Consider the following 13,103-nt stretch of genomic DNA (forward strand, 5'->3'; position numbering starts at 1 on the left):
TGACTCACCAATGTCTCCTCCTCTTCAGCCCCAGCAGTTCTCTGGCATCTGTTTCTAGGTCAGGATGGCCTCATCCAGAAAAGCGTACAAGTTGTTAGCTTTACATTTAATTGAATGCTTATGAAGTGAACTCACCTGAGTAACCTGCCACCCAGGGCAAAGAATAGAGCGTTTCCCGAGAAGCTACTCTTGTTCCCTTTCCCAGCAACTCCCCACCCGTTTTCCCTGGCCTTAGTCTTGCCTGCTTGGGAGCTTTCAATCCAATACAGAATGTTTTCTTTTGTGCCTGGCTTTTTTACTGGACACTGTTTTGAGATTTATCTCTGATGTGTGTAGCATAGTTTGTTCATTCTGCGCTGAATGGATCGACCATGATTTAGTCACTCATGATGCCAGTGATGGCCATTCAGGTGGTTTTTAGTTAGGGCTGTTCTGAATATGTTCTCCATGCATGGGTGTTCACGTTTCTGTTGGTATGTGCCTCAGAGTAAAATTGTTGGGTCTCAGGGTATGAATATCTATCCTTATACGATGTTTGACACAGAATGTACAACTCACCTTCCTGTTTCATGAGTGACTCTTTTCTTGGTTCTCTCCATGGCAGACCCTGTTGCAGGAATGCCCGCTGAGAAAAGTCCCTGTGCCCAGTGGTTCCTCTAGCTCCTCATGGAGCCCTTGAGTTGCAGGGCAGCAGGTAGGGGGAGGAGTGGCCTTGGGATTGATCCCTGCCAAGTTGACTTCTTTTTGAGTGCTGATAGGTGTGCCAGGCAGCATCCTGCGTGTCCATGTGTGTCTCTTGTTCCCCTTCCAGGAGCCTGTAGGAAGCCTCTGTCATCCTCCTACTTAGTGGCTGAGGGAACAGCTGAGTGGGCTGAATGGGTGGGTGGGATCAGAGCCATCTACTGATCTCTGGTGCTTTATGCCCTGGAGCACTCAGTATAGAGTTTATGGCCTTAGCCGATGGCCACCACCCTGTGTAGGACAGGCACACCCACCCTTAATTATGTTTGCGGTGAGTTTGCGGATCTTTCAGATTCCTATTTAAAAGGAGACAAGAGTTCCTTGATATTTAACCTGAGACTTGCCAAATGATTTACCCATTGTGGCCCCAACCCAGATTCTGGCAGTTCCTGTTGCTCTTTTCCTGTCCGCTCAGCTCAGAAGGGACATGGTGACCCTGTGGGAGTGCTCAGGAAAAGGAGAGCTACCAGAACCTGCATGTCATTTATATGTCAGTAACACTTTTACTGCTTACGTGGGGCATCCTGGACTTCATTTATGGTATGGTCACTTTTACCCAGCGTCCCATGGCAGCTTCAAGTTCTGGGGCTAGTTCTGGGCTTGAGTCCCTCTGAGAGGGTATGTCTTGGTTCTCTACTGTGTAATCCTTCTCTTCTAAAAGAGCTTGCTGGATGTTGCTGCGGTTCTGGGCTCCTTGCACCCGGGCTCCTGGCAGCTTAACTGAGCCTCAGTCATGGTGTTCCCCCTATTGTGTCTGTCCTTGCCTCTGGCCATCCCTCAGGACTGGGCTATACATGCCTTCCTGCCTTCCTGCATACTCTAGGCCTGCAGTAGTTGTTCAGAAAGCATTTGGTGACTTGTCAAGGGGAATTCTGGAATACCTTTGGCTCCCAGGATCTTTCAGCAGCCCAGGTTGGTAGACTGGTAGCCTGGTACCATGCTGGGCATTGTGCTGCCTGAAGGGATCTTAGAGACCACAGAGCAGACTGTTAGTGAACTTGCAGAGCCCACCTGACCTGGCCCCATAGGCAGAGTCTCTCAAGATGGTGGGCAGAATGCCATTTGGATTCTACAGAAATGATCTGTGGTTTTTCCAACATTCCGCTCAGGCTTCCCTGTTGATGGAGGAGGAGCTGGACTGATTGGTGGTTGGTCTTGCTTAAGTCCGAGTTGGGCAGCATTAGAGGCTAGGTTCAGCTCCACTGTATCTTTGTACAGCTCTATTGCCTGGCCCTTCTCTACCCAGCCCCACCACTGGGTGTTTCATTTGGCAGCACAGGAGCTCACTGTTGTCACCTTGATGTTTTACTTCACAGTCTTTTGGAGGTTGGCCCCTATCAGTTCCTAAAAAGCTGGCTGGTTCTCACTTTGGATTGCTTATATTCTGCATGCATGTGGGTCAAGCATTGTCTGTGCCCCTCTCGTGGGCATTGGGCCCTTCTGTCTCTGTATTTTTACTGCGAGGATGGGAGAGGGAAGTCCTCACCTGACAATGAGTGCTGTCATCAGATGCTCTGCTGGCGAGACCCTTCTGTGAGCGTGTATGGCAGAAAGGAAATGCTCTGCCTGGCTTTCTGACTTGTAGTTGTGTCAGTGCAGGAATGAACCAGTTCACAGATTACATATTGAGAGCTCTTGTGCTCTCAGAGGGGGCTGGATCATAAAGAGAATTGTGTGTGTCCTGTGGACCTGATTCAGAGATCAGGAAAGTTTAAGTACATAGTTTTGTCGGAAAGAGCTACTGAGATAAATAGTAGTAGGGAGAGAGAGACAGTTTGGGTGCTGGGGCTGCAGGGAGAGTGCTACCTCTCCTCCCCTCCCCACATCCCCCTTCCCATCTGGTAGCCTCTTGGTGACCAAGGATGGCAGTTGCTCATGCTGCTCATGTATGCTGATGAGGAGCTCCAGCTGCTGCCCTGGCCTTCTTCTTCCTGCGCTATGCTGTTCATGGGCACTGCTCTGCCTGGTCCCTGGTTGGCCCAGGCTGGGGTTGGTTTCTATCCCCTGGGCTGACTTGCAGCTGCAATTACATGCTCCAACCGGCTGCGGGTGTTCTGTGGGCTGTGTGATGGTCAGGGCCATGCAGGCAGTAGCTATGTTCCAGCTGTGGACTCTCCTGGGGAGCATATGGGCCCCTCTGATGAGGAAGTGCTTTTTTTGTAAGTAGTGAGCTTGGCGGCTACAGCTGGGACACAGCACCGCTGCCCGCTTCCCCCGGCCCAGCCATGTCATTCTTCTTCTAAGAAGCCATGAATGAAAGAGACTTTACCCTGTGGGTGTTAGGCTCCCACTGGGGTCCTGGAAGAGAACAGTACCTTGACCAGGCGAAGTGCAGATGACCTGAGGGAGGTTCCTCTTGCTCCTGCCTGGCTGTGGAACCAGGCAGAGCAAGGCCAGGAGGATGCACCTTCCAGAGCCAAGAGGGAGGGTCATGCCACACTGATGCCTTTTCCTTACTCGGGGAGATGGGGTGGGACATGCGCTGTGTTCAGCCAGGATCTCTGGGGGATGTAGGTGTTGCCACCTCTTACACCAACTTGTAGCGGAGGCAGTTTGAACCACAGAAAGAATGGCACCCACCTGGGATGTGTGTGCAATTCATCAGAAGCAGGAAGACTTATGCTGTGTGCCATTGCCGAGGCCTACAGTGCTCTTGTTGTCTACTAAGTGACCTGCTGCTTAGGGTGCACTGGGTGGGCTGAAGCCCCTGTTGTGGGTAAGTGTATGGATCTCCCTGGCTCTAGGCTGCCTTGGAGGGAAGGCAGAGGCAGCCCAGAGATCTGCTAGGCACAAAGCCAGTGGCTCTGTGTGGCTTCAAGGAACTCTGTAACCTGTGTGTTTACCTGCTGTGGCAGGTCAGGGAGAAAATATGTGGGCGAGATGCCGACACCACCAGCCTGGTGGCATCTTGGTGCCCTCCCTCATCCCACCTAGTAAAGCACCAGCGGGGCTGTCTGTGATAGGCAGAGCATATGCCTGGCTAATATAAGACTATACTCTGCCACCTTCTGGCTGAGTAGTGAGCCCTGGATCTCCATTACCTTTCCAGACCCTCAGTTGCCTTATCTGTAAAGTGGGATTGCAAGGATGAAAAGCTAGAGAGCTTAGCTCCTGGAGGAACCCAACAAATGGTGGTCCTCTGAGAATCAGGCTGAGGTGGGCCGCTCACAGCTCACTAATCGTGGGCCCCATCAGTGCTCAGACCTCAAGGAGCACAAGGTTTCCTCTTTGCCACCATGGCTGCACACATCCAGCTTAATTTCTAAGAGAATGGGGGTTTGGGGCAGGACGGAAACCCTTGATGCATGGAGAAAAGAAGGGTGAGCAACAGGCCTCCCAGACTCTGAAGCTCAGTGTCTCGGTTCCTTGTTTCACATGACTTTGGAAATCCCCCATGGGGTGGTAATTACTCAGGGTCTGGGGTTTACCTACATAGCCCCTGAAATAGGGGAGGAGGAGGCTGGTCAATGGCAGGTTCACCCCACTGCACGGTCCCAGCTCTGCACACGAATCCAGGATCAGACCAATGATCTGATTCACAGAGCAACTTTCAGACATGTGATGAGGGCCAGTTAAAATATTTTTTCCAGTGGGGTTTTGTTTTAAAGATGATTCCATGTACCTTGTTACAGGCAGGTTTCTGAAACCAATCTGGTTGGCGTCCTGGACTCTGGAGGAGCCAGTGATGACACTGGGTTTCAGAGAGCTGCCACAGGGCAGCATTGGCTGGCTGTCCCTTCCCTCTTCACTCTTTACCATGTTTCCACCTTCTCTGGTCACCCGACCTGACCTGGGCCCCACTGTAAGATGTCCCCAGACTTTGCCCTTCCCCTAGCTTCTGACCTCATGTATGTGTGAACACACACATGCTAGCCTCTGCAGATGGGCAAGTACTTTAGTGTGGCTTGGGGCTTGCAGTCTTGTCAGAAGCCTAAGGTGCTGACTCCTCCTTCCCTGGCCTTAGCAGTCTGGCAGCCCAGCCACAGAACCTGCTCTCTCTCTGGGTGTAGCCATCCCCAGCTCTCTGGAGAGCCCCTCAAGAAGCTGTGTGGCCCATGTCTGGTTGGGTGCCCCCCTGGACCCTGTGGCATCCTCCCTATCTGAGGGCAGGGAGCAGCTTTGGAAGCATGAAGAATCAGACATGCCCGGTTTCCAGTTCTCTGTGGGCTCTTTGCAGGGAGTCGTGGACCTGCCTTGGAGAAAAGACCCCAGACCTTGTTCCACACCAGGGATGCAGGCAGTCTTTACAGAGTCTGTTGAGTAGCAGCTCAGTTGCCTGCAGGGGGCTTAGTGAGAATGTCCAAAGGTCCCACCAGATAGAATATGCCCTGTAGTTTGACTCAGAGGTAGTGGGGGCTGAAAGCAGGCTCACCGTGGAGGGAGACGGCATCCCACCAGCCCTGGCCTCACTCCCCACACAGGTACCAGATGAGACAGCGAGAAGCTACCATGTGCAATTGGAAAACAGGTATTTGCTCACTTCACTTCCATGCGTTGGTGTGTCTGCCAACTGCCGTCTCATTCCATATCCAGTAACCCCTCCCATCCACATGTGAGGAAATGGGTGAATTTTGTAGCCATTTAGATTTGTGGCTAATTTCAAACATAAAAGTAGAATAATGTAACTGTGCCCTGGCTTCAGTAAAAATCAGTTTACAGCCAATCAGCATCACTTCATCCATTCCCTCTCTGCCACCCACACCCAAGTGCATCATTTCTCCAGTAAACATTCTGAACTGTGTCATTAAAAGCTGGGGGTGAGCAGTGTACCTTTAGCGGTTCCCACAGAGCTCAGCGTGCCATGGAGCACCACGCAGGCTCCTCGCTGCCCCCACTTGGCCCCAAGGGGTGGGGGAACAGGGATGTCACCAGCCTTGGGCACAAAGTGGTAGCATCCTGTGTTCCTTGGCCCAGAATTGTGCCCAGGCTGCTTCTATGGGGTGCTGTCCTCTCCTTTGTGCTGTCACCTGTGTGCATCCAGCCCCCCTTCCTCCTGTGCTCTGTGAGCCAAGCAGCAAATACAACTGGTTAGCCTGGCGGGAGTGGTGACTTAGCATGCTCTGAGGGTCTCCCCAGGAACAAAGGCCTTTCTGCTTCCTCTGTGCCTGCTCTTGGTTCTCATGTGGTGGGAAGACACTCCCTCCCCCAGAAAAGCCCTGGGAACTGGGTTGGTAGTAGGGAGCATGTGTCCCTGGGGTGTCCCGTAGATGTGAGTGAGGATGTGCTTTCTCTCTCCCCATGCCAGAGCTGGGGGGTACCTTGTTTAGGGGTGCCTGTGTATCCAGTGCTGCAGACACTGGCTGATTGAGCTGCCTGTGTGACGCTGACTTTCCTGTCTTACAGAGTATATACATGATTGTGCCCCCATGAACCTCCAGTCTAGGATCTGAAAGCACTCAGTGAGGTAGTTAAGGAATCACTTCCACCAGTAGTCACCTACTGGCTTCCTGCCCTTCCTTTGGAGCAGACCTTGGGGTCTTCTCTGTGTGCGCCCCCCCTCACTGCCCGGCCTGCCCTGCCTGCTTCCTGCACTTCCAGAGTAGCCCTCCTGTTCTGACACTTTACTTGCCCAACTACCATGGGCACAGGGTAGGGCAAAACACTACCAACCTGTGGGCTCCTTGGCTAGGTGATTAATTACTTCCAATGAAGAGGGCGTTCAAATAATAAGTGGGCTAAGATGGTGAGCAGTTCATTCACATGGGAGGTCCTCATTGGTAGAAAGCAGAGGTGATACTTGGCTTTTTTAATTGTTAAGAGTATACAAATTAAGTTGCATCTGCTGAAGGAGCCCTAAGGAGAAAATGAGACTTTGGGCACTCAGACATCCTTCAGTGTGAATCCTGCCCCTTTTGGGAAAGCCCTTTGGCAGGTGGTTTTGAGAAGTGTTTTTGTTTTTGTTTTTGTTTTTGTTTTTTGAGAACAAATATCAAGGGATAGCCAGAGGAGGAAAGGGCCACCAATGCACCAGGCTATTCCTGACAGCAAGAGGTTTGCACATGGCGCTGGGACTCTGGCCTGCAGAAGCGCCCAAAGCCCCACTTGAGGGCAGTGCCCAGGAGCTGCCCAGAGGCTTCTTCCTCATACAGGAATGGAACAGTATCTGTGCTGTGATTATGAATGGTGAGTATATTTTCCTACAGACAGGTGCCAGGAAGGACCCAGAATGGGGCAAAGACAAATGGTCTTTTGGTATCAGGGCAGCAGTTTAGCTCCCACAGTGGCTAAAGTTGAGAGGCAGGTTGTGTAGGAGCCAGCTCACTTCCCCACCGTCTCTTCTTCCTCCTGGCATCCTGGCTCATGCCACTGTCTTCACACTGGTCCTCCCTCCCCTCTCCAGGGTTTTGGTGCCATGTCACCATCTCCTTAGGTGCTAGGACCTCTGCTGTCTACCCTGGGAGGCCCCACTCAGGTGCTGACCTCTCCATATGTATGCCTGGTGTGCCTTACACTTCACACTGACCTCCCAGGCCTGAGGGCCCTGTGCTGAGCTTTGCAGGCCTGGAACCGGTTAGGAGCTTCCCAGTGGCCACATCTCATCCCGTCTCTGCTAATCATAGGGCCCTCTCATCAAGAGTGAGAGGTCTGCCACTCCTATGTGGGTGAGTGGGTGGGTTGGTAAGGCTGGTTCAATAGTCTTCCATCTTGGCATGCCCAGCCGAGGCAGAGACATGGGTTGGCTGGGGTGACACTGCTTACTGGGTCTGAGGCCCAAGCCTGGCCAGGCACTGCACAGACTCCTGCCTGTTGGGTGTGGTGAGCGTCAGGGCTCGGGGCCAGACTCCTTGTAGCATTATCTGGGTCTGCTTCCTGGTCCTCAGGGGACTGACTGCACTTGGAATGCCCAGGTGGCACCTCCCACACAGTGCTCAGTGCCCTCACCATCATGACTTTGGGGTGGGGCAGAGCCAGAGGAATGAGCCCCCAGGATGGTCCTGAACTTCTAGGCAGCCAGGGCAGAAAGAGGTGGGCGGGGGTAGCATCTTCCACAAGGTTGAGAGCTGGAGAGCCTGCTCAAAGCCAAACTCTGACATGCACCTAAGTGTAGGAGCTGCTCAGCAATGTCAGTATGGCCTGTAGACTTCACCCTGTCCCACTCCTGCACAGCTTCCAAGAGGGGCTCCAGCTGCATGAGCCCTATGGTACCTGCTTGCTTCCAGCCTCCCGAGTTGCCCAGGTGTTGTGCCTCCCCCCTCTTATCTGGCAGCAGGACAGTGTCTGCCTCAAGGACAAGGACAGTCTGTGCTGCCGAGCTTGCTCTCCAGGGACTGTGGTTCAGGAATATGTGGGGACCCAGGGCTCTAAATATATCAGGGTGAGGTCACTGCGGTGGAGATAGGCCATGTGGCAAGCCCAAGACCCCATTGGGGCTGGAATCCCAGGGCTGGGGACAGGAAGTGGGTGGCCTCGCTGTCCCTGTGGTACTGGCCTCCTCACTACCCAGTCTCCTCTTTCGTTGAATCCCTGTCCCTGGCACGTCAAGGATATGTAAAGGATAGAATGTGTCTCCTCTCAGACCTATTCCCTCAGTGCAACTTGGAGTAGGTTTTTGGGGCCCCCTGGCAAAGGGGCAGCTGTGTGAGAGCTGTCAGGCAGAGTCAAGGCAACTGTTGTTGCTCTGTGGTTACTGCAATTTACAAGCAGAAAAGACACATGGAACCTGAGGTGGCAGTTGGAGGTGACAGCTGCCTTCAGCTGGAAATAAGGCAGATAAGCTGGGAATACACATGACCAGCAAGGTACCAGCCATCAAGGATGTCTACATCCTAGTCCCTGGAACCTGGGCATCTGGTACCTTACATGGCAGAAGGGACTATGCACGTGTGACTAAGGGTATAGACCTGGATTGTCTGGGTGGGCCCAGCCTAATCAAATCATTAGAACTGGAGACTCTTTCCTGGCCGGGCCAGGGATACAGTATGAGGACTTAGCCCTGTTACTGACTTGGGAGCTGAACTGAGGTGCCATGAGCTGGGGAACGCAGTGCCCTCCAGAAGCTGGAAATGGCCCTCAGATGATAGCCAGCAAGAAAAGGGGCCCCTCAATCCTACGGCTAGGAGGAGTAATTCTATCAACACTTGAAGGAATAGGAAACGGCCCTTGAGAGCTTCCCAGAGAAGGTGGCTTGCCTACACCTGGATCTCAGCCCAGGGGGACCTGAACCACACACCTGAACCACGCCCTCCACAACCTGACATGATACATGCATGGTATTTCAGCCACTCAGTTTGTGATCCTGTATGATCATTTTGGCAGCAACAGGAAACTGTACCCAACAGTACAGCACAGTGCTGGCGAGCATGCAAGAACTAGGCTTCCCCACCTTCCTCTCCTACAGTGGACATGGAGTGGGAGCAGCCTCCCCAGCAGCTAATTACAATCATTGATGACCTTGGTGCCAACAACCCCTCAAGCAGCTTGTGTTAGCCCTCTAGTAAAGGTGGAGATTGTAGCTTTGTCTGTAGCAGTAAGTGAGAAAGGAGGGATACAGCACTGTTCAAGTGCCCCTGCCCCCAGCTGGAAGGAAGAGCAAAGCCGGGTCTGTGATGCTGGGGGTTTCGCATGTTAGAAGAAGCAAGGCATGGAATCATACTTTGCCTTTTTTTTTTTTAAATGTGCAGTAAGTGTATACACAAGCTTCTGTATGCAAGGAGTGTTTTTGGAAAAGATACAAGGAAACACTGCAGTGGCTGGCTAGGAGATGTACCTTTCCTTGTGCCCTTTTGCGTGCCTGCGTAGCTCAGTTCTAGTGTGTGTGGGTGTGTGATGTGCTTACTGTGTGATCTTGTGGGGGAGGGGGGCTTCCCCCTACTCTGTGGGCTCCCCTGTCCCGCCAGCCCACTGAAACCAGCAGCTGCTGAGCAGGAGCTCTTTATCTCTTCTGGAGTCAAGCCCTTCACTGGGCATGCTTTGTCAGCACGTGCTCCCAGGCTGAGGTTTGCTTCTTGTAGTAAACAGAAGTTCTGAATCGTGAAGCCTAGTTTGTCAGTATTTTTTCTTAGACAGTGACTGCTTTAGAGGTCCTAAGAAATCTTTGTCTACCCCAAGGTTGCAAAGATACTTTCCTGTGTCTCCTAGAAGACTTAAGAGTTTTTGCATTCATATTTAGGTCTGTGATTGATTTTAGGAGCTAATATATACATATTATATATAATTTTTAAGAAAGCTCTATGCCCAACATGGGGTTTAAACTCACACATGCTCTACTGACTGAGCCAAGTTCGTGACTGATTTTAAATTAATTTTTGAGCATGCTCTGATGTTTGGTGTAAACAGAATCATGCAGTCTGTGTTTTCTGTGACTCTGCCCTCTGTGATCTGAGCTTCGTATTGTTGGTGCACTGAGGCTACTGTTGGCTTACTTCTGTTGCTCTTGAATTTTTCATTCTGTTACTTTGACTCTTGGAAGGCACTGGTGTTGCGTGACCTACACCTTTGTATGCCGTCTCCTATCTGTAAAATGTGATGATAACGGGGCCTTCTCCTTAGGGTTGTCGCAGCTCCAGAGTGGTGCTGTATGGACACACATGGTATGAGGGTAGGGCCTGGCCCACAGCAGGCAGCATACAAGTGATGGGATGGCTTGGTCAGAAGGTCTGCACACGTGAGACTACCAAAGGCCATTGCTCCCCAGACTTGGCTGCGCCCCAGAACTACCGGGTATTGTCAGATGCCACTTCTGCTGGTTGGCCAGCATGTCTGTAGGGCAACCGCTCCTGGCTTCCATCCCTAATGCCTGTGAGAGCTGAGCACTGGGGATGCCATCTTCTGTTTTGCCCAGTGCCTGTTACTGTCTGCTGGCCTGAGGTTTCTGTGTTCCAGATACAGATCCTCAGGGCTGAGTGGTATCTGTCTTCTCCAAGTTTGTGACTTTGTGGTGACTTTGGATGAACTCTAAAGATCTGGTTAATATAGCCAGATTGATTGGATTACTGTGTGCAGGCATTCATTCCTCAGGAGATACTGCAGATTAGGCTTCAGACCCCCAAAATAAAGTGATGGCCCCAGTAAACCAAGGCAAATGAAGTTTTTTGTTTCCCAGTGCATATAAAAGTGGTGTTTACACTATACCATAGTCTGCTAAGTGTAGAATAGTAGTAAGTCTAAAAAAAACAAGGTATATACCTTAACTAAAATACTTTATTACTGGGGGCGCCTAGGTGGTGCAGTTAAGCGTCCAACTCTTGATTTCAGCTGAGGTCATGCTCTGAGTCATGAGATCAAGCCCTGAGTTGGGTTCCACACTGGTTGTGGAGCCTACTTAGGATTCTTTCTCTCCCTTTCCCTCCCCTAATTTCTAAAACAAAAAACAACCCCCCGCCCCCAGCTTAATTACTAAAAAAAATACTAACCATTATCTCATTTTTAGCAAATCGTAATCTTTTTGCTGACGGAGTGTCCTGCCTCTGTGGTGATGGCTGCTGACCGATCGAGGTGGTAGTCGCTGACGGCTGGGGTAGCTGCACCAGTTTCTTAAAATCAAGACAATGAAGTTTGATGCATTGATAGGTCTCTTCCTTTCATGCCCAATTTCTCTGTAGCATGCGATGCTGTTTGATAGCATTTTACCCGCAGTAGGACTTTTTAAAAAATAAATAAATTAATTAATTAATTTATTTATTTATTTATGAGAGAGACAGAGAGAGAGGCGCGCAGGGACACAGGCAGAGGGAGAAGCAGGCTCCCGACGTGGGACTCGATCCTGGGTCCCCAGGATCAGGCCCTGGGCTGAAGACAGCACTAAATTGCCGAGCCACCTAGGCTGCCCAGTAGGACTTCTTTCAAAATTGGACTTAGTCCTCTCAAATACTACTACTGCTTTATCAACCCAGCTTCTATATTCTAAATCCTTTGTCATTTCAACAATCTTCATAGCAGCTTCACCAGGAGTAGGTTCCATCTCAAGAAACCATGTTTTGTTAATCCATTAGAAGTAACTCCTCATCTGTTCAAGTTTTAGCATGAAATTGGAGCAATCCAGTCCCATACTCACGTTTCACTTCTGATTCTAGCTCTCTTGCTGTTTGCATCACACCTGTGGTTACTTCCTCTATGGAAGTCTTAAACCTTCAAAGTCATCCATGAGGGTTGGAATCCACTCCTTCAGATTCCTGTTCATGTTGATATTTTGGCTTCTTCCCATGAGTCACAGATGTTCTTAATAGCATCTAGAATGGTATACCCTTTCCAGAAGTTTTTCAATTTACTTTGTCCAGATCCATCAGAGGAATCACTATCTATGGCAGCTATAGCCTTATAAAACATACTTCTTAAATAATGAGACTTGAAAGTTGAAATTACTCCTTGATCCATGGACTGCAGAATGGGTGTTGTGTCAGCAGGCATGAGAACATTAATTTCATTGTTCGTCGCCATCAAAGCTCTTGGGTACCATGTACATTGTCAATAAGTGGTAGTATTTTGAAAGGAATCTTTTTTCCTAAACGCGGTATGTATCAAGAGTAGGCTTAAAATAGTCTGTAAACCATGTGGCAAATTGATGTGCTGTCATGAGGCTTTGTTGTTCCATTTCTAGAGCTCATGCAGTCGATTTGGCATAATTCTTTTGGGGCCCTAGGATTTTCCAAATGGTAAATGAGCATCGGCTTCAACTTAGTCACCAGCTGCATGAGCCCCCAATAAGAGTCAGCTTGTCCTTTGAAGCTTTGAAGCCAGACATTGACTTCTCCTCTCTAGCTATGAAAGGCCAGCATCTTTTCCCAATAGAAAGCTGTTTGGTCTACACTGAAAATCTGTTGTTGGATGTAGCCACCTTTATCAATTATCTCAGCTTCTTCTTCTGGATCCCTTGCTTTGGCTTCTACATCAGCACTTTCTGCTTCACCTTGCACTTTTAGGTTACGAAGTTGGCTTTTCCTTAAACCTCATGAACCAACCTCCACTGGCTTCAGACTTTGCTTCTGCAGCTTCCTCACCTCTTCCAGTTTTCAATGAATTGAAGAGAGGTAGAGCCTTGTTCTAGACTAGGCTTTGGCTTAAAGGAATGTTATGGTGTTTGATCTTATATCCAGACTACTCAAACTTGGTCCACATCAGCAGTAAGGCAATTTTGCTTTCTTATCTTCTGCTTGTTCACTGGAATAGCATTTTAATTTCCCTCAAGAACTTTCTTTGCCTTCACAGCTTGGCTAACTGTTTGGCACAAGAGGCCTTTCTTGGTTTGGGGCTTGGGGCAGGCCTTCCTCTAAGTGTACTCATTTCTAGCCTTTTAAAATTATTATTAAAAGGTTTTATTTATTTGAGAGAGACAGGGGTAGCGAGAGAGAGCACAAGTGGGGAGGAGAGGGAGAAGCAGACTCTCTGTAGAGGAGGGAGCCTGATGTGGGGCTCAGTCCCAGTAT

General features: G+C 50.2%; 1 protein-coding gene across 2 annotated transcripts in view; it reads left to right on the forward strand.

Annotated features, from left to right (window-relative positions):
* The window catches only part of MED26 (mediator complex subunit 26), a 54,153-nt gene that overhangs the window by 36,525 nt on the left and 4,525 nt on the right, over positions 1-13,103 (forward strand). The window contains exon 1 of one of the 2 annotated variants that reach the window (XM_025989708.2): positions 6,343-6,864. The exons of the other annotated variant lie outside the window; for it this stretch is intronic. Coding sequence (XP_025845493.2) covers positions 6,862-6,864 — 3 coding nt within the window. The 5' untranslated portion in view covers positions 6,343-6,861. Of the gene's footprint in view, positions 1-6,342; positions 6,865-13,103 lie in introns of those variants that run through there. 2 annotated transcript variants of the gene reach the window in all.

This window comes from Vulpes vulpes, chromosome 9 (genome assembly GCF_048418805.1).
Source record: "Vulpes vulpes isolate BD-2025 chromosome 9, VulVul3, whole genome shotgun sequence".
In the NCBI taxonomy this organism is placed as follows: domain Eukaryota; kingdom Metazoa; phylum Chordata; class Mammalia; order Carnivora; family Canidae; genus Vulpes; species Vulpes vulpes.